General features: G+C 37.0%; 1 protein-coding gene across 13 annotated transcripts in view; it reads left to right on the top strand.

Annotated features, from left to right (window-relative positions):
• The window catches only part of PCLO (piccolo presynaptic cytomatrix protein), a 341,027-nt gene that overhangs the window by 190,180 nt on the left and 125,626 nt on the right, over nt 1-25,221 (top strand). For 11 of the 13 annotated variants that reach the window (XM_071552734.1, XM_071552737.1, XM_071552732.1 and 8 more), the window contains exons 7-9: nt 368-2,576; nt 7,897-8,045; nt 15,472-15,553. In XM_071552734.1, coding sequence (XP_071408835.1) covers nt 368-2,576; nt 7,897-8,045; nt 15,472-15,553 — 2,440 coding nt within the window. The remainder of the gene's footprint in view (nt 1-367; nt 2,577-7,896; nt 8,046-15,471; nt 15,554-25,221) is intronic. The other 2 variants (XM_071552738.1, XM_071552733.1) reach the window with 1 other exon arrangement.

The following is a 25,221-nucleotide window of genomic DNA, read 5'->3' as shown; positions in this document are numbered from 1 at the left end:
CCCCTCACACACACACATGCATTGGATATGTTTATGTATAGCATATGGAAATAAAAAAACCCAAATTTTTTTAAATCATGGTCAATTCAATTTCAAGACAATAAGGTAGATTTTTCAATCTTAGGCTGAACAAAGTCCTAGTGAGTGTCACCCTTATTTTGCACTAGATTTCTTATCTTCCTGATCTTTAGCAGACTGACAGCATTTTTTCTTGCCATTTCCTGCTGCTCATTCACAGAAACAAGGTTTCCTCTCTCTTAGGGAAAATATGTGGTTAAGATATAAAGTTATTTGATGAAAAAATTTAAACAACTTGAGATTAATTTGTCTCCAAAATAGTGATTCAGTCTTGTTTCTTTTATTGCAGTCAAAAGGTCCCTCAAGCATAACTCCAGCAGGCACTCAAAAGAAGGTGAAGAGGACTCTGCCCAACCCACCTCCAGAGGAAGCAACAGCAGTAACTCAGTCCCCATATACATCCGTGGGATCAGTTTCACGCAGAAGGATTTGTAGGACCACCACTATGGCCAGAGCCAAAATTCTTCAGGATATAGACAGGGAATTGGATCTGGTTGAACGTGAATCAGCCAAGCTTAGGAAGAAGCAAGCAGAGCTAGATGAGGAGGAAAAAGAAATAGATGCCAAGCTAAGATACTTGGAAATGGGCATTAATAGGAGGAAAGAAGCCCTACTAAAAGAAAGAGAAAAGAGAGAGCGTGCCTATCTACAAGGAGTAGCAGAAGAGCGTGATTATATGTCAGACAGTGAAGTTAATAATACCAGGTCAACCAGAATAGAAACTCAGCATGGCTTGGAAAGACCACGTACTGCACCCCAGACAGAATTTAACCAGTTTATGCCACCACAAACCCAGCCAGAAACACAGTTTGCCCCTGCTACAAGCCCGTATGCTCAATATCAGTATTCATCTCCTGCCCTGCCAACTCAAGCACCAACTCAGTTCACACATCAATCACATTACCAACAACAGCAGCCTTTATATCACCAGCAGGTTTCACCCTATCAGACCCAGACAGCTTTCCAAACAGGAGCTACTATGTCCTATACTCCGCAGGCTCAGCCTCCACCATCTCAACAGACATCGTATCAACTCCCATCACAGATGATGGTGATACAGCCAAAGCCAAGACAGACCACCTTATATTTGGAGCCTAAGATAACAACAAACTATGATGTAATTCGCAATCAGCCTCTCATGATAGCACCAGTGTCAACTGACAATAGTTATGCAGTTTCCCAGCTGGGCAGTAAATACTCTACCTTGGACTTAAGGATAGGACTAGATGAGAGAAACAGCATAGCAAGCAGCCCAATATCAAGCATATCTGCAGATTCATTCTATGCAGATATAGACCACCACCATACACCCCGAAATTATGTGCTGATTGATGATATAGGAGAACTTACTAAAGGAACAGGAGCACTTGGTTCCAGCTTTAGCCTCCATGAGAAAGATCTGACCAAAACAGACCGACTGCTTCGCACAACTGAAGCTAGGAGAGCACAAGAAGTGTCAGACTTTCTAGCACCATTGCAGACTTCCTCTAGGTTACATTCCTATGTTAAAGCTGATGAAGACCCCATGGAGGACCCCTATGAGCTCAAACTTCTGAAACACCAGATAAAGCAAGAGTTCCGTAGAGGTGCAGAAAGTCTTGATCATCTGGCTGGCCTGTCACAGTATTACCATGGAGAGGGCAGCTACAGGCATTTTCCAAAATCTGAGAAGTATAGCATAGGTAGGCTTACTCTTGAGAAACAGGCAGCTAAGCAGCTCCCAGCAGCCCTTCTTTACCAGAAGCAGTCAAAACACAAGAAAGCTTTGATAGACCCCAAACTAACAAAGTTTTCACCCATCCAAGAAAGCAGAGACCTTGAGCCTGACTATTCAAGCTATATGACTTCTAGCACTTCAACACTTGGGGGAATTACTACTAGGGCAAGGCTTCTTCAGGATGATATCACTTATGGCCTTAGAAAAAATATCAGTGATCAACAGAAATACATGGGGGCACCTCTGACGTCATCCATTGGAACAGGCCTTGGGACTGCACTAGGTGCAACAATGAGATCCACACTACAAGATGAAGCAGACAAGTCTTATAGCAGTGGTAGTAGATCTAGGCCCTCATCTAGGCCCTCCTCAGTGTATGGGCTTGACTTGTCATTGAAAAGGGATTCTTCCAGTTCTTCTTTAAGACTGAAAGCCCAAGATGCTGAACCCTTAGATGTTTCCTTTAGCCATGCAGCACCTTCTGGAAGAGCTAAACCCACCAGTCTACCTATTAGCCAAAGCAGGGGAAGGATCCCAATAGTAGCACAGAACTCAGAGGAGGAGAGCCCACTAAGTCCTGTTGGGCAGCCAATGGGAATGGCCAGAGCAGCAGCTGGACCCTTGCCACCAATATCTGCAGATACCAGAGACCAGTTTGGATCGAGCCATTCATTACCTGAGGTCCAGCAGCATATGAGGGAGGAGTCACGGACTCGAGGCTATGATCGAGATATAGCCTTCATCATGGATGACTTCCAGCATGCCATGTCAGACAGTGAAGGTAAATTAGGCCTCAGACTGGTATCTTACTATCACAACACAAATCCTCATTTCTATGCATGTGTCTAATTTTTGTTACACTTCAAAGACTTGTTCTTCTGTTCCTTGGTGCATCTTCTGCGTATCTACATTTTTGGGGTTTGATTTATTTTGTTTTATTTGATATTTTTTATGTTATCCTAACAGCAGTTTCTGGATGGTGTTAAGCTACTATAGCATGCTCACTTTATTGTTGTTGACTTGCTTTCCTTTTGTTTTGCTTGTGCATTTTCCTTTTCACTTCTTTATGTCTACTTTTCCAATGATACTGTGTAGAACATTCCATGTACAATATAGACCTAACCATCAGTCTTTATGTGGAACTTTATCCAGTGACTGTGAATCATTGAACTTATTTGCAATAGTTTTTGTTGGGATTTGGAAATATTCTCCCAAATCTCTAAAAAAAACTCTAGTAATTTTATTTGCATGAAATTCCATGATAGAATTCAAGAACTGATACTTCCATCTCCTGATGCACCAGTTTAGATCTGTGTTTATATAGAAGTCTGTTCATTAAGTACATATTATATGTTAGAACCATATAGAGCTTATCGTGATAGATAAATAGCATTCCACATATGGTTTGTTGAAAGCATCCTGTCATGTGGACTTCTGTGCATTCAGAATTGTGATTATGTAAGATAATTTGCCATTTGGATGGTGCAAGACAATCTCATCCTTCAATAAACTTCCTAAAGTCTTTTACTTCTATTGATGGGTTATGCAGCGTAGCTGGTTTTATATGCACCCCATACATATGTCTGCCAAATAAGCACAGGAGTTTATCTCACTTAAGCTCATGAAAGGAACATTTCTGATGTATTATAAATGGTGCAATTAAAAATGCTGCTTCTGAATAAGTACAGCAGAATGTTAAAGCTGATGTTGAGTACCTAATAATTGCAAATTATGTATCAGGTTTTTTTGAGTCAGTTCAGGCTTATTATATTCTAAATTGTTTAAAAATTATAAAGATAGTTTGAAAGAAAATGAAATGAATATGTTTGAAATTGTATGCGGTCCCTTAACTTTTTCTTACGTGTATTTACTGCACAATAAAAGAGACTTTGCATGTGCTATATTGTCTGTAAATGGCAATGATTGTCTCAAAAGGCACATTTGCATGATTATGAAGTGGTATGGTTTGTTTTTCGGGTTTCTACTAACCCCTATTCATTATTACATTATTGGTTTTTCACACATGCTAAATCTTTCATAAGCATTAGAAAATTTGATTTATTTGCCTTTATCATTCTACATATTAAGGGCTTTGTTCTGTAAGTTTCTTTTCATATTTCTTAGATATTTACAACCCCCTAATGAACTCCGTGTTACAGGAGAGACTCAGGATCATCAGCTCTTCTGATTTTTATCAGAAGTTTAAGTGTTTTCATTTTCCTTAAATTCTTAGCACACAGAGTCGTATAATGAAATCCAAAAGGAATTGGAACTCCCCAAATTGCAACTCATGTCTTTATTCTTAAAAAAGTAGATGCCATCATGTCTCATCTCAATTTGTGACTTTTAAAGGTTATTCTAGATCACATTGTGAAAGATACAGGACTGTTCCTCCTGAAGACTAAGGAGAACCAAATTGGACCAAAAAATCCAGTTTGGTGCTATTCTACCTCATATAAGCAGGTCATATGGAATTGTATTTCTGCTCTACAGTGCATTATGTCTCTCATATATTTTTGTACAAGACACACATTTTACGCTTCAGGTTGAACATGTTTCAATTATAAATTAGTCTCTGATGAGTTGCAAACTTTCAGAATTATTCTAACTCTATTCACATATTCTGTATTAGATTGATATATCATTGAATACCAGGGCTTCCCTCTTAGCTATCTTTTTGTGTCTTCACTAACGGCTTATTTCTTGGGAAATCAAAACACTTTATGACATTATTTTCAAATATGCTGTCTAATAGCAAGTAATCTGTATTGAAAATAATTCATATATTTTGGGTATAAGATAAAAAAGTGTTCTAAAGAAGCAATGACAGTTCCATAGAGTTCTATGATAAATTAGGGCCTTCCTTTTACTGGACTTCCCTCTTCTCTGTAGTGCCCTGATGTCCTGACAGTGGACAGCTATTCTGGCATGTTTCATCCAGCCTTTCAACATAATTTGCTTTATTGCCTTTTTTTTTTTTTTAAATTAACCAACTACTGCATGGTGGTGAAGAGATTTCATTAAAAAAGTCAGTCTTAAGCACTGCCTTAGGAAAATGCTTGTGCTACAACTTGATTTATCATCTTAAGAAGCTTCAATACAAGACTTTAAGTCAAAGTATTAAATTTAAATTGTAAATCTAAATTGTTTTTCTTCTGTTCAAGCTGAGAGATGTGCTTGACTTTCTGTTCATTTTTTATAAGTCACATTCCATAAAAATAACCCAGAAGAGAATGCAAATAGGACTTTGAGACCAAACCTTCTGCTCTTCACTAAGTATATGCATAGCAAATCTTAAAACAATGCTTCAGCACATAAGTAGTACTGATACTGGAATTCCAAACTTAAAACAGGTTAAAAAATAGCTTTAGTGTTTAAAGAGCACAACATCTAGAGCTGGCCATTAAAAATAATTACATTTTGAGCTTTTGAAACACCTCGTGTTTTCTCAGGTTTCCCGGTACCATGAATGCTTTGCTCTGATCCAGAAACAGATCTTTATCAACCCCACATCTGCCAGTTTCTACACACTATTAAGTATATTGAAGATACTAATTTTCAGGAATGCTGAAGCTAGTACTCCATTTTACAAATATAAAGTCCTCGCTGGACAGCTTCTATATCAGAAGATGTAAAATGTACCTTTTCTCACCTAAAGGATTTTTTTTCTACTCTACTCTAATTTGGTAATTTTACCATAGAGTTTAGAACTTTAAAATTGAGATATGAAGACATCAAGACATCAACACAAACAATGCCTTGTAATTTTTCATCTGTGGGATTTACAGTGATCATTGTTACTTCTCTGATCAGGTTTCTTGAACTCCACAGCCTGGAGTCCAGTATCACCTGGTTAAACTGTTTGGAATTAACAGCATGGGATCTTACTGACTCCAGCGGGAGATTTTTACAGGTGGAACCATCTGGCTGCATACTGTTAGTACTGGAATAAAAGGATGACCCCTCTAAGGCTGTCAGTGATTCATCTTGGCTGTTCTCAGGTTGTCAGCTGTAACAAATCCCAGCTGAACAAGTGAAAACCAAGGGGGGGGTGTGTATGCACATGTGAGTGTGGTGTGTGTGTGTCTACATACACATACATACATACATACATTTAACTGCCCGTCAGATCTCGGAAGCTAAGCAGGGTCAGCCCCGAATTAGTACTTGGATGGGAGACCTCCTGGGAAATGCCGGGTGCTGTAGGTTCTAGTCCTGAGGACTTCAGTGTCACTGTCCAAGCTCGCTCGGCCGTGGCAGATGAACCTCAGGACTTAAACGGTGGAGCCAGTTCTGCGCATGCTGAGCCTCACCTAAAATCCACTGTGCAGGCTGGAAGGGCACACCCACGTGGGGACAGCCCTTCCCAAATCTTCGTTCGCAAAGTTTGGCCATACATACATACATACATATATAACTTTTTAAATTTTATATAAAGTGCACACGTTATTCTTCACGTTATGATAAAAAAAGGTAGGCTGGTCTGAACGGAATGGAATTCTGCTTTTTCAAAAGAAGAAATCCAGCAAAATTTATTTCAACTGAGGGAGGAGGAAAATAAAATATCACTCTTTCATCTGCTGAGCTAATGACACAGATTGTGGTAGTCAACACTGACATGGTGGGTCAGGAAAATACATTAAATTCTTCATGCAAACTTCAGTAAGAAGTTCCATCAGGCTGAGTTATGAACTAGGCAGCTATTTGTAGGCACTAGTCAATTGGCATAAATGTGTAAAGCATAAAGGATTTGTGTATTAGATCATAATGGTTTATTGAGAGAACTTAATCAATAACTAATCACTAGCCAGACAAGCATCAACCTTTAATGATCTTTCTGGTAATTCATATATGCTGATCTAAATAATATTTTCAAACCATTTTATGTTATGTTAAGTTTGTGTACAGTCGTCAAGGAAAATACTGTAGTAATGAAAAAAGACAAGTCTTTTTTTTTGTCCCATTAATTTTTTTTCTCAAATTATTTTTTAAACCAACTCGATTAAGTTTACTTTCACAACTAAATAGGAAAGGTTATGCACAATACCTTTATTTTTGTTTAAATTTTCTTCTGTGTCATGTTCATTCACTCTTGTTACTATAGTAACAACTGATCTTATTTAAGATTTGCAATTTTTGTTGGTTCTACTGAAGCAAATAATGTCTTTCTTTGAATTCCAAATTGATCTTTCTTAATAAAGTATAAACTTCAAACTTACATTACATTTCAATTAACTACAGTAATGGACAACATAAAAATCTGTATATTCTTAAACACAAAAGATTCTGATCCAAATGGAGTAACACCTATGTCAGTTTATCCAATAGTCAATAGCATAAATATATGCATTTTCAAAACTGATTTCAGTGAAATGGTGTTATTTGATCTCAAAAGGTGCCTAACACAATCGACTTTATACAAGCTTAAAACTGTTGCAATCAGAACATTAGTCTTGCAGAATTATTGCAGCAAGAACATTCTGGCTAACGATACATACACAAAGGTTCATTCTACAAAATCATGGGATGGAATTCAAAATTAGAACACTTGTGATATTTCTGCTTACAATTACAAAGACTTACATAGATTTTTGAGTTGATACTGATTTCACAAAGTAATAATTTTCTTATAGGTTGTTCTAGATTATTTCCAAAATATTTTGAACAGTACTTCAGAAATTTGGGAATTAATGGACTTTGTAGTTTGAGGGTTGTTTGAGGGTTGCTTTTTATTTTGCATTTTCCTAGTTTATTTTTTTCCTTAGTCTACTCCAAAGTAACTAATTTGAATAATTTTTTCCAACAAACATTTTAGATATATGTGAAATCTGCAATGTATTTCTGAGCTGCCAGAAGGAAGATGGCTATAGCACTCAGCAGCATGTTCCTTCTGTATTAGGTTTGACATAAACAGAATCTTCTCCCTTTGCTGTATCACAGCTAAATAATGCTCAAGTTCAATGTTTCAAGTCTCACCTGTAATTTGCTTTAGCTGCATGGCCAGTTAGTAACCACTCTGCATGTTTACTCAGCACAATGCACATTATTGCCCTTTGCCCAGCCCTGGATCAGAGCATTTGACCTGTCCTTGGTTTTCCAAGCCTACCATCTCCGTCGTGAAGAAACAGATTGGTTTGACAAGCCCAGAGAGTCTCGTTTGGAGAATGGACACATCCTCGACAGAAGGCTGCCAGAGAAGTTGGCCCACTCTCGACCACCAAGTCAACACCAAGATCAAGTAAGCTGTCCAGTAAGATGTGTTTTTAGTTTTATAAATGATTGATAATTTAATCATACAGTCCAAAACTGTAGGGACTACAGGATTAATGGAATTCCAGCTACATTCAGCTGAAATGCTGTTGAACTTGTATTCATCATCAATATTTGGTGATGAAATTGTAATAAATTTCCTCTACAATTCAGTATTAATTTTACAGGTTATCTTTTGATTTTTTTAAGTGAATCTGAGAAGAGTTAATTTCCTAACTGGATATATATATAGATTAAATATTCCTAATAAAAAAAAAGTCTCATTTTACCTTGCCATCCAAATTCAAGTCTCGTCTTGTAGTAGTTAAAGGGAAAGAGTTGTTTTATCCTGTTGATATGTTTTTCCTCTTCCAGTTGGTGAGTATAATGACAGTAGTTTCTGATCAATTATTGAATAAATCAGCAAGACTTTATCTGTCTAATAATTAGAATAATTTATTACAGAAAGAAAGAAAAATTCCATATTTTGCTTTTCAAGCTTGCTGACTTTGAAATCTAGTTCAGCTTTGTGTACTGTCCCATTTTCTCTTATATTAACAGAGTTTATGTATTTCAAATCTCTAAGGTCTTCCATTATTCATCATTTTTACTGATCCATTTAGATTATATTCTGATATATTCTTATATATTTATTTAGATTATGGGTTTTTTTCCATGAGATGCAATGGATGCAATTGGTGCAGGCATTTCCTTGGGATGAGAGGAAATGGCCTCAAGTTGCACCAGAGGAGGTCTAGATTAGATATTAGGAAAAATTTCTTCATGGATAGGCTAGTCAAACATTAGAACAAGCTGCCCAGGGAAATGATGGAGTCACCATCCCTGGAAATATATATATATATATTAAAAAAAAGGTGGATATGGCACCTGAGGACAAGGTTTAGTGGTAAACATGGTGGTGGTTTGACATCTGGACTTGACCATCTTAGAGGCCTTTTTCAACCTCAATGATTCTATGAATCTAAGAGAAGATATTTCTTGTCCCCTTTGTGACACTTAATAGCTTATATTGCTCATGTCAATTCCTCAGAAAACACACAAACATATCCTACTGTCAGGCAACCTGCAAAACTTTTATGCTGGTGAGCATTTTCACTGACATTTGACAATTGAACGTAGGTTTTATGAAGCAAGGATGTGTATTTTATGAAGTAAGTGTTAAAGATATTTTACCATACAAACTGTCAGTTATTTTTCCCTCTTTTTCTGTCTCTAGTTTAGCATATACACAGCCTATATTAGATTTACACAGCCTAAGGTGTACTAAGCTTACCCATTTCTTGTTCAGAAGAAGTGCTTTACAAGATACAATTCTTACAGGAATCTATTCAAATAGATCATTCTATGAATTAACTTTATTGCAAAATAAAGGATGTTTTTGAGTCTTCAAAGCCTGTATTATCACTGGGAATAGTTAAAAACTGTCTCTCTGAGCACTCTAATTTTCATGAGAAACATTCATTATTCTAAGCATATATAATTGTATTTGACCACTACAGCAAGGCAAAATTGAAAATTCTCCCTGAAAAACAGGTTTGTCCTAAAAGGTTACCCTGAGGTCTGTGATAAGGAGGTGGTCAGTAAGATGCATAGAGTTTTTGTCCTGGGAAAAAGTTACAAGGCAAGGTCTTAGTCACAGAGGTCTTGGGGATTTTTTTTCTCTCATGTAAATAGCACTACACTAGGACTGGTTGAAAAGCTTTGATCAAAATTTTTCAAGAGGAAGGTTAAGGGGCCTAAAAGTTCTTGCTTTCCTGAATTTTTCCAGAGGAAAATATGCTGCTTTTTTTTTTCTCCACGGAGATGTTTTGATATCCCCAGTCTTTTATGGAAATAGAGATACTGCATTAAAATTTTGAGAAAGACATTTTTTAAGGTTTTGTAAAATCTGGGATGAAAACTGGGGTGTGAAGATGTTCTAAATAATTCCATCTGGTGCCATGAAAAGCCTCTGTAGAAGAGAAGTGATGTGTAAGGAGAAGCTTCACAACACATCCTGGTTAGCTACTGTCAGTTACTCACTGGTACAAAATAGTATTAACGTGTCTCTGTAAAGGTGAAATTTCAGTTCTGACCAACTCTATATCATCCACCTTATCAATATCCTACTCAGAGCTTGTGTATGTTAAATATCTTCCATGAACATTTGTTTGAGATAACTTTAAAAAAATTATTTTCAGATATATCCAAACATTAAATTGCTCTATGACAAGATAAAAAGGGTCAGACGAAATTATAAAAAAACTTCTATTAACTCCATATTAAATTCTGAAAGTAAAACACTTAGCAACAGAAGCAATTAAGTCAGTATTAATATCTTTATTTTTTCCATTAGTTTTCTATTTTAAATTTACTAAGCAAAATAAACCCTTTCAGGCCCATGAGGGTGATGAGGCAAAGAAAACAGTCCCTAAAGGGGTTTTCAGCCTTGTGTGTAACAAAATAGTTGCTGAATTCATTGTACCTGTCTCCTGTACCTGTCTCAGTCCTGCACATGGAGCTGTAGTGTCCAAGTGTAATGTACCCTGGAATTAAGAATGGCAAATCATTCTCCATCCTGAACCATCTGAACTGACAATTGAATGTAGGTTTTATGAGCTTTACCCAGAGCTTCCTTTGCTGCAGATAATTTCCTGAAGAAGAGCAGTTTCCTAGTTAGCATAGGAATTAAGTCATTGCAACTCCTTTGATATCCCTTACTGAGCACAAACCAGCCACAGAAAGAATTTGCATCAGTAGCACTAATCCATTTGTAATGTATGAATCAGTGTTTCCAAATACACTTAGTGGCTGTAAATTTGCCATTTGTATGCTCTTCTTTGTTAAAAACTGACCACTACTATATGTATATTCCTGAAGATTTTTTTTTTGCATGTATGGATAAATTTCCTTACTGGATGAAATCAGAAAAGCTTCATTACATTCCACAGGGTTTATACAACTGAAAGTAATAAATAAAGCACTACCCTCTGTTTTTAAAACAACAGTGCAGTGGAGTGACCATCCCGAACTTCCAGGTTTCCATGGATTCCTTTTAATGTAGCAGATTAAGCTTACATACTCTATTATAAATATGAAAAATATGTTTCTATAGCAACTTCTGTGGTGCTATATAGTATTCTTAAATCTGATTAAATTGCAGTGCAGTTGAATATCTTGATAGCCATTTCCCAATATATTAATTTTTACCTGATTCCCTGAGAAGAGTGAACATGGTTAAACCTAATCAATATGTAATATATGGCAGATTTCCCACTGATCCCTGCTGACCTCATTGCCAGTTGACCAGCAACTTCTTTAAATCTCCAGACATCAAGGGGGTTTTATTATTATTTTATATGAAAATTATTTGTATGTTCTAAACTAAACTGGCTGTTACAAACAGTTCTGGAAGGAACAGTAGGAAGATGTGCCAGGGCAGTAAAACTTCATGACAAGGGCATGCACAGTGAGAGTATATTATCAGATAATAAATAGTTTCCCAGAGAGGGGGTTTAAATACTGTATTTAAATACTTTAAATACGGTCATCATTTGTGGGTCTATTTAAGGACTAAATGAATAATAAAATCCCAAACTCATCATATTACCAGTGTATTGTTATCAGTTCACTTTGTCAACCACTTTCTAATCACAAAAAGAAGGCAAGTTGTGTAGATCTGAAACCTTCTGAATGGAATCCCCTGTTTCTAAAGGCCAAAAAAACCCGTATGCTCCTCTTGGTTCTTGGGTCTCTACCATTCTCTTGAAATTTAAGTCATGCCTTTTTAGGGGCACTTGGATATTTCAAAATTGAAAATGAAAATTATATTTAGAAATGAAAAAAAATGGGTCATGAGGTGAGCAGTAGGGTTGAAAGAAGAAAATACCATTTGTGACAGAGATAACTCACTTGCAAACTTTTTTCCCCCATTTTTGAAGTCTATCCTCCTTAGTTTTGTTTTCCAGCTAGCAAGGAGATTTTTTTTTTAATCGTACTAATTTTTCTTTTCTGTTAGAAGCTTGAGGTTGGGGGCATTTTGTGATTCAGATTCTCTGGAAATACAACAAGAAACAGGACATCCCTAAATTCAGTGTAAGCGTTAAAATATTTAATTTAATAAGTTAATTTTTAGCCACCCCCTCACTGTAATTCAGGATAGAATTTAGCTTAATTTCTTAGACACCCAGAAATGTTGTTCTCGCTGCATGCCAGAATGACTTCCACATCAAAAGTCAGAGTGCTGTACTCACCTAATTGCAGAAGCAAGTGCAACACACTTTGCAACTTATCAATGAGCAGAACAACGTATTTGTTCAGTTTTCCTTCAGTACATCTTTTGCAACTGATCTCCATCATCAGGGATCTGTCAGCAGACAGAACTTTTCACCTTGGGGGTTTCTAGAGAACTTGACTTTTGTGCTCTGCATAGAGGAATTATAGCAATTCAAAGAGACAGGGTTAACAAAGCTGTGGAAATTCTTGGTCCCAGCATTCACAGGTCTTGTGTGCTCACGCGAGTACCTGTTATACTCAGAAATTAGGATAGATATTGCCTAACCCACCACTGTGAGCATCCACCATCCTGTTCCTGAATACCTAGCTCAGGTAAAGTTTTCCTTGAAGATATTTCCTAGAGGACCACAACCAAGTGGAGCTGCTGAGAGTCATCTTATCAGTCCTTGTCTAACACTGGTGGGAAGGAGAGGTGCAGCACCATTTAAAACCAGTAATTACCATGGCTTTGATGATCTGATGCAAAGACCAGTTAATACATTATAGGTGTGGCTATAGACTTCACCTGGAATACTAAAATACACTTCATGCATTTCATTTCTTAAATATAACAGTGGAGAAATTTATTCTTCTAGATTATCCTCTTTACCTTATAAAATTCCCTTATATGAGGATTCCGTGGAGTTTCTTTATCAGACAGAATATTTAAACACAACAAAGGGAAAATTAAGAGCATATTTAGACTGATCTTCTGTAACAGTCTTAGAAAATCTCAGCATATTTATTTGCCATTTATTCCAGTTTTTGGAAGGTGTGACTAATACCATGAAACACATGACTAGAGCTTACATTCCTTGAGAAAGAGTATGACATTGCCAGTGCTGAACTGCAAGTCAAGTTTACTGAATTTTCTACAAAAAGTGAGGAAGGATCTTCATGACAGGGACAGAGAGCAGAAATCTCTGGAGTTTATAGTAAATAAGTGGGATCAAGTCACTTTTTGCTCAATGACCTAGATCTGAGCTTGGGGACTTGCATGTTCTGTGTTCCTGCATTCATGCAGAGGAAGGGAGGCCCCTCTGCACCATGGTATGTGTCAATAGTGTCACAGCTGTGCAGCTTCAGTGGGGTTCATCTGTATCTTCACTGGGAAACTGGGAAAAGCCAGTTAGAAAGGCCTCCTGACAAATATTCAGGTGAAGGGAAATCAACATTAGTCAAAGTTAGAAGATGTGGAGAATTTTAAAAACAAAATAATTTGTGTGCTACAGTTTTTCAAATATGCTAGTAGGTTTCAGATTAATATAGAAATTAGTTGTTAAAGGAAAAGCATCAAGAACAATATAACTATTTTTTTGCATTATCTATTTACAGAAATCACTGTTTTTTCTTTTTTATTCTGTCATTTTCAGACACGTACAGGTCTGAAAGTAAATGCATAACAACACATCCAATTTAAATCCCAACAATGATAAAAAAATAACATGCTACCCTGAATGCTAATAAATTTTAATGTTTTTATTCAGGCCCTTATGAATCACCAAGATTTATTCTTCTCATAAAATTCTAGAAGTGAAAGTAATGAGCAAGTAATAGGCTAGAGAAGGAGGGAGTATATATTTTCTGACATTTGTCAGCAGTCATGTACAATATAGCATTGAATATTTTTTGATTATTATTTATTAAAAATTTTTCTAAGGAAAGATAAGATAGAACTATTAAAATAATGTGAATTGAAGTTTAAGAGCTTCAGTGTTCCTCAGTAAGACTGAATTGTTCCCACCAAAATGTATCCCAGCGAAGGATCTGTTCAAACATGTTCATATGCTTCTCATGAACTGCAGTATTTTATATTTTTCTTTGTTAAATTCAAAGGAAAATTAGATGCATTTCTAGATTTTTTACAATTTTATGCAAGATACACATGACAAGTACATTGTTTTTACTGTTATCTTCCCTTGATGAATTTCTGATAATGTTATTAAGTACATAAAGTTCTCCCTATCCATTTATAAGTGTGGAAGCCTCATGGCACTTTATACACCTGGCAGTGTTAGACTCTCTCCTGGCAAAATTCCATGATAAATTCAAATGTCTGCCTGATCTCATGTACTGATTTATTATGGAGTACTTGTCCACTACCAAACCCATGATCTCCTCTATGTCTGGCATAAATTAATTCAGTCAATACTACTCACAGTGTGTTATGGGAGCATTTCAACCTTCTAAATTCAACATCATTCACTGAGTAGGTAACTGAATTACAACAATATATGTATTAACTCTTCTGCTCAGTGTGGGACTCAGCTGAGTCCCTTGATTTCTCTGTTTCCATTCCCATCATTTCTGTGTGCTATCCATTAACTTTATAAACTCTCCAGGGCAGAAACTGGGTTTGAAGTGCTTGGTTCAGGAGGAGCTTAATCCCTTTAAATACTACTTAAAGATAAATAATAGTAATTAACTCTTGGCGGGAGGCTGCTGATAAGTCAGACTGCTGCATTGCCATGCTGAATAGTATTGTCCCTTTGGCTCCCTGAGTCTGCCTGCCCAAGGTCCCATCCTGGAGGAGTCACAGTTGTGCTTCCTCAGTCTGGGTGCAGTGCCCAGGCTTGGAACCCATATGTCAGAGACAGAAAGGTGATGAGTTCAGCTTTGCTACCAAAAGACCAAAACTGCAGCCAAAGAGGGTGTGTGATGGGTGGGAGGTGTGAGTGTTGCCACCAACACTCTTCCTGCAGAGGCATTTTGGTGTGGGCTCGGGGCTGTCATCCCTGGTAGATGGGTCAGTCCCTGCAGCATGGCCCATCCTGTGCCCAAACTCATGGGGCAGGTGGGATCATCCCAAAAGGAACCTGGTTCTTTAGAGTCTGTCGTAGAGGTACATGCTTTCAAATTTAACACCCTCTAGGATCATCCCAGGTAAATGTGAATTTTCATTTACAATGTTGCCAGATAAGTTTTAGGTTGGGTCTTTCAAAAGACTTTGGAAATTGGAAGACATTCATTCTCCTGCAGAAGGATTTTGCAGTCTGAAAAATGTCATGAAACTTGAGTTACTGATTGTGAAGTTATAATATTTCCCTGCATGAAATATGTTTGTTTGCTTGTTCCTGTTTTCAACTGTCTGAAATTATTGATACAATTGTTTTTGGTTTATCTTTTACGACATGCATATTTGTGTTCCTCAGATAAATGGGAAGCCCCTGCAGTACATTTTCCCTCATGCCAGGCTCAAACTACTGAGAGACCCAAAGGATCACACAGTTTCAGGTAAAAAACAACTCTCTACCAGACATGATAATTAATTTGATTAGCATGAATTACACAAAAGATTTGCAGTATTGAAAATAGTTACCATGTCTTTGAAGCAGGAAATTCAGTGGTCATTTTAAATCTTGCTTGTTGGTTATAACAGAAAGCAGCAGAGTGTAAAAAAAGGTCACAACATCTGTTCAAAATATATAAGCTATAAAGACTTTCAAAACAGAGGAAAAATCTGTTGTGTTATCCATATAAGCAGTCTGTTTTGCTGTTGCTCTTTATATAACTCCATATTCTCTGCATAGGTTTTTATAAAACAGGCTTGTATAGGTGTTCAACTTGTGTAGAACTGAGAATTTTATTATTTCCATTCTGGAACTGTATCCCCCAGCACAGGGGGTTTGCAGAACAATCCAATCCCATTTTTCTGGGATACCTTCATATGGAAAGATCGCAGGACTTCAAATTTATTCTTTGTTCCCTAACATTTACACAAATGTTCGTGTAAGTTGGAGTCTGCTGCAAGGGAAATGGAAGTGGCAAAGGTGATATTCATTCACCTCCCAGGCTGAGAGAAGGAATGAGTGTGAAGTTTTCATGTACAAAACTGTAAAGGGCTGCCAGTTACAAGACCTAGCACAGGTAAGGTCTGTCTGACCTTTTTGGATTTACACTCTTTCTCACATCTCATACTGATAAGAAACTCAAAGCTTTTTAATATGCTGTGTATCTTCTTTCAGAGGTAGATGCTTTAAGCTGCTGTTTTTTGTTTTCTTTTGTTTTTTGTGAAACCATCAGAATTTCTTTTAACTCACTTAAAAAATTCTAATATTGTGTTTCAAACTCTTTTTCTGCGCAGAAGTAATTACTGACTGCCAGCTCTGATGTTCCCTCGAGCATTAAGCAGAAAGTGGCATGAACTTACTTGAATTGCTAAATATTATTTTCACAGGGTTTCTGACAGTAAAATCTCAGTAATTTCCATCCTCAGTATCCACCTCATATTTAGGGTGTTATGTGAATGCTCTGTAAGTATTATGAGGTATTTTCTTGTTAGTCAGCGTAACACCCACTGATGATTTCAGGATAGAGAAAGACCTCTCCACCCCCACAGCACCGTCTGAAAGGAGCCCTCGACTCTGTTGTGTGTCAGCCTGTGCTGCTCTGAGCCCTCACAGAATGCAGGAACTCCTTGGTATCCTCATGGGGATCTTTGTCCTGTAGGGTGATGAGTAATGCTATGATCCAGGCTGCTTTCTTACTCGAAAGCAAGTGGAATTACAATCACATAACTGTAAAGCTCATGATTTAGTGATGCTAAAGCCTGCTCTCCTATGCAAAGTTACTTACTCTCATGCAGTGGGAAATGCCTATTGCAAATTCTCAACTAGCTCTGGTGCTGGCGTGCATTGGTGATTGCCTTTTGAGCAATGATGGGCAAAAGCAAGGTGTAGATACTGAATTCCCATTTACTAATGCCCCACACGCCATGAGGTCACACAGGATCAAAACTTTACTCAGAATCCTGCTAAGGTTACATGGCCCACTCTGGGATTGCTCACTGCTATATCTGTGTAATATTGTACTTAAATTCTAACTGTAGTACATAAGTGTGACTATGTATCTACAAGCTGCAGTCATACTTTTGTATTTTAGTCCAGATACATGCTTGGAGACCTGCACAGATGTATTTCTCTATGATGTACATATAGATTTAAAAGTCTTAAATGCAAATTGTATAGAAAAGAGACAGAAGTGGAGTAGGGTATTAATGGGGAGGACCTGAAACAGAAGAAATAGATGTATTTTTCACTCTTTACACAACTCTGAAGTACCATAACTCCTTGACTAAATATCTCTCTTCCTCCCCCTCTCTCAAGTCTCTAAAGCATTAAAGCACACAGAAACCCTCTTCGGTGAAGTGCAGTGCGTTATGCTTGACCTTCAGCATTCCAAATGATCTCTCCCAGAGATATACACATGGTTTTTAAAAAGAAATTTTGATTTAAACTTATCTGCAAACAGTTAGCAAGTATCTTTGTTTAATAAAGAGACGACTATTAACCAGAGGAAGACATATAAATCTATTGTGCAGCAGAAGTTGCTGAAAATATTGGTAAATTAAACAATATATACTTTATATCACTACAGCTACATCACTAGAAGAGTGTTGGCTATTCATCTAGATGCCATATTTGTTTGTTTTGCTGGTGGGTTTCTTTCTTTTTCTTTTGATGCTGTGAATGACCCCTCCCCCAAAAACAGAACTCTGAGCACATTAGTGTAGGGTAAGATAAAAAGTAAAGGTCCTTTAATAACACAGGGCCTACAGCCCACAGGAATACAGGATGACATGCATGTGTCTCAGTTCTTGTTTCCATGGCTTTTATAATAAGATCCCTCCAATCATTGCTTTACACATTTCTCAGTCCAGTCCTAGTCCCAACCCTGGACCAACCCCTGGAATTGGGTCTGGGGTCATCAAGACCCTCTGTCTTCATCAACTCTTCTTCCTCGGGCACACAAAAGTCTCTTGGAGTTCATCCAGTTCTGACTTCTCGGTCCCTCTGACCTATGTTTATGTTTCGTTCTGTAGGCCTTCTGATATCCTTCAGCTCTACCTTGGAAAGGAGTCTAACCAAGATTAATTAACTAAAGGAATTTAAGCTCCCTGTTCTGGGACAGGGGTAGTGATAGAAAGGCATTAAACTGTTAGAAATATTAACCCTCTAAAAATCTATAACTACTGTGTTCCTAAAATCTACAAAATGTGAAAATCAGAACAAAAACTCCTTTGGCATCACTTTGTTTCTTCTTATTTCTTCCCTTTGTCTCTTTCTCCTCTCCCTTTCTCCCTCCCCTTTTCTTTTTTATCAAAAGTACCAAAATGAGGTGTTCAGTCTTTTTTTCGTCTTTTGCTTTATACTTATTGCATAAATACAGGAAGAGTGTATGTTAAAAAACAGAACACCCCTCACTAAAGCTCACATGGGGAGTCAAATCTCTCCAAGAGAACAGGCAGTTGTCCAGGTGGCAATGGAAGTCTCTGTTGCAATCATCTTTTCAGTAGCATCTTCAGCTGAACTATTGTGTTCCTGGACTCTTACAAGCCAGCTGGCCTGTGGTCCTTGGTGACCACAACAGCATATGTGTCATCCACTGTCTCTGATTACCTCACGCTATTTACAAAACATCCTCTGTCCTAGCTATGCACAAAAGCCTGTCCTATGTGTTATTTCTGTACAAGCAAGGACTATTTCTACAGATATTTTAAATTATCTACTTGCAGTTTGAGCAGTTCAGCAGCAGGACCTTCCTGGAGAGATCCCTGAGACTGACAGGTTCTCCCTTCAGGGAATTAATGAACACATCTTCAGTATACAACTAATGTACCTTAACTGGAGTGTGTACAGCAGAAGCTCCATAGGGAAATGTCCCAGAATGTCCATAATTCCCACAAAGAGAATTCCTGTAACTGTTTACCAGCTGCTTTGCTGGGAAACTGGCCAGTGCTTCAGCCCATCATCTCATCTCAGTGGAATTAATAATTCAGTGTGCTGGGTCAGCCCAAATAACCAGCTATACCACCTCTGTAACTCTAGGACAAGCTGGAATTTTATCCTAATGTTAGCATTAGAGTTTGAATTCCACAGGTCTCCCCACAATCTTAGTAGAAGTTATGATAATGAATCCAGAAACTGTAACTTTATGAATATCAATTTTAAGAGTAGTCCCAAATATTTTAAAATTCAGTCTGTATCACTACATATTATGTGCACATACATTCAGTGTATTTGCTTTCTTGATAATGAAAATTGCCACTGAGGTACAGATGCCTTTGGTTCCTCTTACATAATCTGGCATAATTTTACACACAAAAGCATAAACTGAAAATTTTGGCATGCGAATGAGGTTTAAGGAATGAGGAACTGAGCCAAAATTGTAATGGAAAGAGAATAATAGCTCTGAGTGAAAAATAAATATATACTTGCTCACGGGCCTCTCGAAGGTTCTTGTTTCTTTATCATATGCCATCTTCTAGAACTAACAACTCTTCTTTTCAAGGTATGCAATGTGTCCACCTCAAGCAACGCTGATAAATGTGAAGGAATTGCCAAGGATTTTCTCTTCAAAGTTTGATTAATAATTTACAATTAAAAAAAACATTGGCACCATGATTTCGCTGAGGTGCCAAAGCAACAACAGCAGTGATCAGTGAATGATAATATAGCCATGTTTTATGCTCCAGAAACTCACTGTTTGTTTTCACTGAGAGTCCCTTGTTCCTTTTGAATCCTTTAGCAAAGCAGCATAAGCGCTGTTTTATACTGCCAGAATTTTATTTTCTTTTTTTTTTTCATGCCATCATTATATTTGAAAATGTGAATTAAGGACATGGCTACTGAAGGTAATGAAAGCACTGGTAATACCTTTGGAAATATTGCAAAGATAACTTACATTGTTATATTCCTGATCAGAAAGGTGTTTAGGCACACTCTAGGTGAAAATCCAACAGGGCAGACACATCTCAGAACATCTACAGGTACAATGATTGCACTCAGTCAAAGGTAGTTTTTGCTGCTTTACCTCACTTAGTCTGAGTCACAAGGAATTCTTCCTTTTTGAAAGTAGGGATATTCTGTGTTCCTAGGGAGAAAAATGTGCCTTTGAGCAGCCAGACTGTCCATGTTGTGAAACATCCCCTTCAATTCTGATTAAAAAACCCCAAACAAACAACAACAACAACCAAACAAACAAAAAATAAAAAAAAAAGGCAGAAAATTTTGTGCAGAAACTTTATAGTGGAGTTAAAGAAGAGAACTAGCCTATGGGTAGAAGACTATGTACCTAATCTCCACTTCAGCACTGATGTCAGTGAAACTGCTAAGAGGATGGCAGGGATGACAGGGTACCTGTAACGCTCCACACACATCAGACATGCCTTAAGTATTATTCATCCTGCAAACAACACTATACTTCTGCAGCATGCCATCTCATGGGATCCTTAACCTGAGAGGGAGGAAGAGAATTCAAAGAGTTTTCCTATCTCAAGACCTCACTGTTACAGATAGTCTCTAAATGAACCACCCTATGTATTTAGGGTTCTTTCACCTGCAAGTTCAGCAAAGTCAGTTTTGAGCAAAATACTCAAGTGCAATGCATATATGATTACTAATCAATTAAAAACATATTAAATATAGTCACAGTCTGTGTTGACTGTGATATAATAGTCAAAGAGAGTGAGAACTGTAACCCACCTCTTGTCCTCATACTATTAGAGGATTACTTACCCTATTTCTTTCATTTAATGTTGTGAAGGACTGAGATAACACTTTTCACAAAAAAGCAATACCATCCTCTAACATTCCCTTGTCACTGGGGAAGGATTTAATTCCTAATTAATGGCCATCATTCCCTCAAACACTTGCCCCTTATCAGAGATGTGGCACAGAAGGTAAAATCCATAAATACAATGGGCTGTTACAAGCAGGCAACCTCAGAGATTTTCCTGGGAAGTCATATGGTAGCAAATGAGGACAGGATTGGAAATAAGAGGAAGGAGAGATGTCTATTGAAGTCTTAATAGCAATTTTAGAAAGAACTAAACACCATTCAACTTTTCTAAACTAAAGAAAAAAATAAAAAAACATTTTTTTCTGTTTGTTAGAAACATTTTGTAGAATACAGATCATATATTCTGTGGTTTGTTTCTTCTCTCTCTAAATTATTTTCACTTGGGAAGCATTAGTGTATATATTCAAAATCGTTTCTACCCCCAACAGCAGCAAGACATCGACAAATGGGAGAGAGAGCAGAGCAGAGGGACATCAAGGTTGGTGGGGGCTGTAGTCCCTACCCTGACAGTGATGTTTTTGTTTCCTCTTAACCCTTTCCTCCAGTTTACCAACTTCATAAAAATAGTTTATAATAGATGTAACCTTTGTGCTCCCCAAATACCAGCACTATGATTGCTCAAGAAGTAATGCAAAATGGAGAGAAACATGTTTCTTGCTTTTTTCTTAGTTGGACAAGTCTATGCAAGACCCTGGACAAGATTTTTAGCAGTTGCAATTGTTTATCATTGTTTATTGCTGATAGCAAAATTTTCTAAAATTTATTAAACATAGACACAGTTTAATTAGGTCAGACATAAGGTTTGTTTAAGCTTTCATTGTTGCTCTATCAGAAGGTAGTTCAGAATATAAGACCAGGGTAAACATTATGCAAAATATTCTTACAGCTTCCAGTAGTCTGTGATTCAGTCATTTGTGAAGCAGCCATTGCTTTTTTGCATTTAATGCAGAACTGTGCTCTTCCTAACGTAATACATATTATATATATTTATATAATATATAAAACTAATATAATGAAAATATTATATTATAGCTAGGGTATACACCTATATATCTTATGCATTCTATAGGATTACATCGTGGTATATTTATGTTAATTATGTTGCTATTTCTTAAATACCAATGCTGATACAGATGAGTGACTTCAAAACAAACATTTTAAACACTGAAATTCAGCTGTCAGTCAATTGCACCTATTGAGCCGTTGGTGTCTTTAGCAAACACAGATGAAACTCAGTGCCTACAGGTGTTTTTATAGATTTAAAGATACAATCTAAAGTAGATGACATCATAGATTTTGACGTGACAGATCATCCAAAAAGGAGAGACCTGTATCTTGTTTTGAAGTAGATGTGATAAATGCTCCAAGATGTTAGTTCATAAAACACTTCCTAATCCTTCAGGATGATAACCGGTGTGCAAATCAGCATGAAGCAGATTTGCAGCTGATATAAATCATCACTGTGCTATTAAAACAATAGTAATATATCTGAATTTCATGAGCTCACAATTTGACTTCATGTCTATTTTCTGCCTTAATTGCCAATGGCCAAGAAATGCAATAGCTGAGTAGGCTTAATCATGTTTCTAGGAAACAACTTCATTTAAGCTAATTTTGTTAGAAGCATCAAAACAATTCTCCTGAGCACAATCTTTAAAATGTTGTACCTACCTAGACAACCAAGCTGTAATGTGGATCATCATATTTATGTATTCCAGAGAATTGCATAGAGATAATACTGAAAATAAAAATGTAGCCTGGTTTTTATTATACACATTACTTTTCCTACTGCTTTCCACATGCCTGACCTAACTTGGGTTTTTGTTTGCTTTTTCCATGTTTCCTTTCTCTCTGTTCTCCACCATTTAGAGATTGCTTTATCACAGCTATGATAATTAAATAAATAGCTTGCCTTTCTTCATGGTACTTTGAACTCTCCAAGAGAAGTCATGGCTGTTTTTTCTGTGGTTGACATGTCTGTTCCATACAGACAATGGAACATGGTGTAAAGTTGTTCTGACAGATAAGGGCCTACAAACACCCTGGCATATGTCTGGTCTAGATAAGGCTGGAGGAGGACTGGGGAGATAATGTCTAGTAAATGAATACAGGAGGAAGGTATGTTCTGTTGCCATTCACTGCCAGATAGTGTTGGAAGACTTCATACTTTTGGATTTGATTGATATAGTCTCATTGCTATAGCATGGTACACTGGCACACTGCAAAAACTTTCATGCTTAATGTCTCATTTTCACTCTTTATCCTCCTGCATTTTTCTAAATGCTACCATTGCCCAAAAAAAATCACCTTTGTGCTTCATTGCTATAATTCACCATTCTGGTTTAGATTTTTTTTTCAATATTGTTAGAAAGTGATTAAAACCATATTTGGTCTTGTGTTTCATTCCTCTCTCACTGGTATGCCTGTGCATTGGCTCCTGGATCTGAAACACAACGCTTTATTTTTAGATTTAGGCATATCTTCTACTTACAACTACTCAAAGACTTGTGTTGTATACCTGCATTTTGCAGTTTTAGCCCATTTCAATTTTTCCTATTTTATTTCTATGGAGTTTCAACTCCAAAGGATACAATGTCCAAAGGTGATGAAATTGACCATGGGTTTACAGAAATAGTGACTTCTGGCTACCATCCCAAATGATATATTTTTAGGCTCTTAATATTCCAAATCAGTAGCATTTTTTTAATGTCTTTTTTTTAAAGTTCAGTCACCTAAAATTCTATTAAAAATTCATATTACTCTATTTCTAACTGTGACAAAAGTCAGAGTGCTGCTGACGCTCATACTTATGCCAATTCACACAAACTTCTGTGTGATTACTGAAAATCTGTTGTACATTCTAATTGCTTCTTCACTTTCCTTGCTCATCTAATTAGACAGACAAATGGTTTCATACTTTGAAAAATTAGCCCAGAGGAAATATTTGCTTGAGTTAGCACATGAACAGTGTTTGCACAGAGTTTCTGGGTCATGTACCAGCATTCTCTTGCATCTGTTAAAGTTGTTGCTACTGCAGGGGGCCTATATAATAATAAAACAAAATCAGTCCATGCTTTTGGTGCAGCAATTCTATTTACTTTTGTTAGAGAAAACATCCCTGGAAAATGAATTTTCAATTTTGGGTGAAAACAGGGTCACCAACACCAGCAAAAGTCTGCTGGGCCTTGCGTTGCTCCATTTTCCTCTGCTCTTTTCATTTAGGGTTTTGGGGTTATTTTATCTTACGTAACGGGTTATTGGCATTGGTTTGGAAAGTCTAGTGTTGAAATAGTTTCAAGAAATCTAGGCTGTTTGTACTCTAATGGCTATAATGGGACTGCTCAGCAAAGTAATAAAAAGAAGGCAAGATTTCATGAGCTTTCCTCTGACGAGAGCAACAGTAACAGATTGACAGCAATCTGATCTTTATTGTCTCCATAAGGGAAAAAAAAAGACCAAATTGTAGTTGCAGAGCTCAGGTCATGGTCAGCCTATTCCAGGGAAGTAAATTATAGTCTTTCTGATATACAAGTGGATATGATTTCATAGTGGTCTGACACACAGTGAACTACACTTCAAAATAAATAAATCCAATAGGACAGAAAGTATCTCTGGTTGGAATTAAGGAAAAGAGATGAATTTTCAAATACTTTTGCAATTATGCTTCCCAGGTCATCAATGACAGAATCAATTAGTCTCAAATTGTTCATCACTACTCATATATAATTTTTATATGTGTATGTTTATCTATTATATATATAAATGTATACATGTAATGAATATACATCTCTGAAACAGTTTCTGATGTCTGGAAGGATATGAAATGACAAGCAAAATGTCCTTTTGAAAGTTACAGGTTAATTGCCAAAAAGCAAAAAAATTAATGGCCATTGAATATTTTTCTCTTCGTATGGATTTCTCTCAAAAGTAACTCTGCAATTCTTAAGCACTTGAAATCTTCATTGGCATTAGAATAGAATAGAATAGAATAGAATAGAATAGAATAGAATAGAATAGAATAGAATAAACTATTTCAGTTGGAAGGGACCTACAACACTTATCTAGTCCAGCTGCTGACCAACGCAGGGTGGAACAAACAGTGTGTCATTTGAGAGCGTTGTCCAATTGCCTCTTAAACACTGACAGACTTGGTGCATGGACCACCTCTCAAGGAAACGTGTTCCAGTATTTGACCACCTTTTCAGTCTAAACCTCCCCTCATACAGCTTTGAATCATTCCAAGTCCTATTACTGGATACTAGGGAGAAGAGCTCAGCACTTCCCTCTCAACTTCCCCTCCTCAGGAAGCTGTGGAGAGCAAT

The sequence above is a fragment of the Pithys albifrons genome, chromosome 3 (genome assembly GCF_047495875.1).
Source record: "Pithys albifrons albifrons isolate INPA30051 chromosome 3, PitAlb_v1, whole genome shotgun sequence".
Classification (NCBI taxonomy): domain Eukaryota; kingdom Metazoa; phylum Chordata; class Aves; order Passeriformes; family Thamnophilidae; genus Pithys; species Pithys albifrons.
This window is presented reverse-complemented; position numbering and strand designations above follow the sequence as displayed.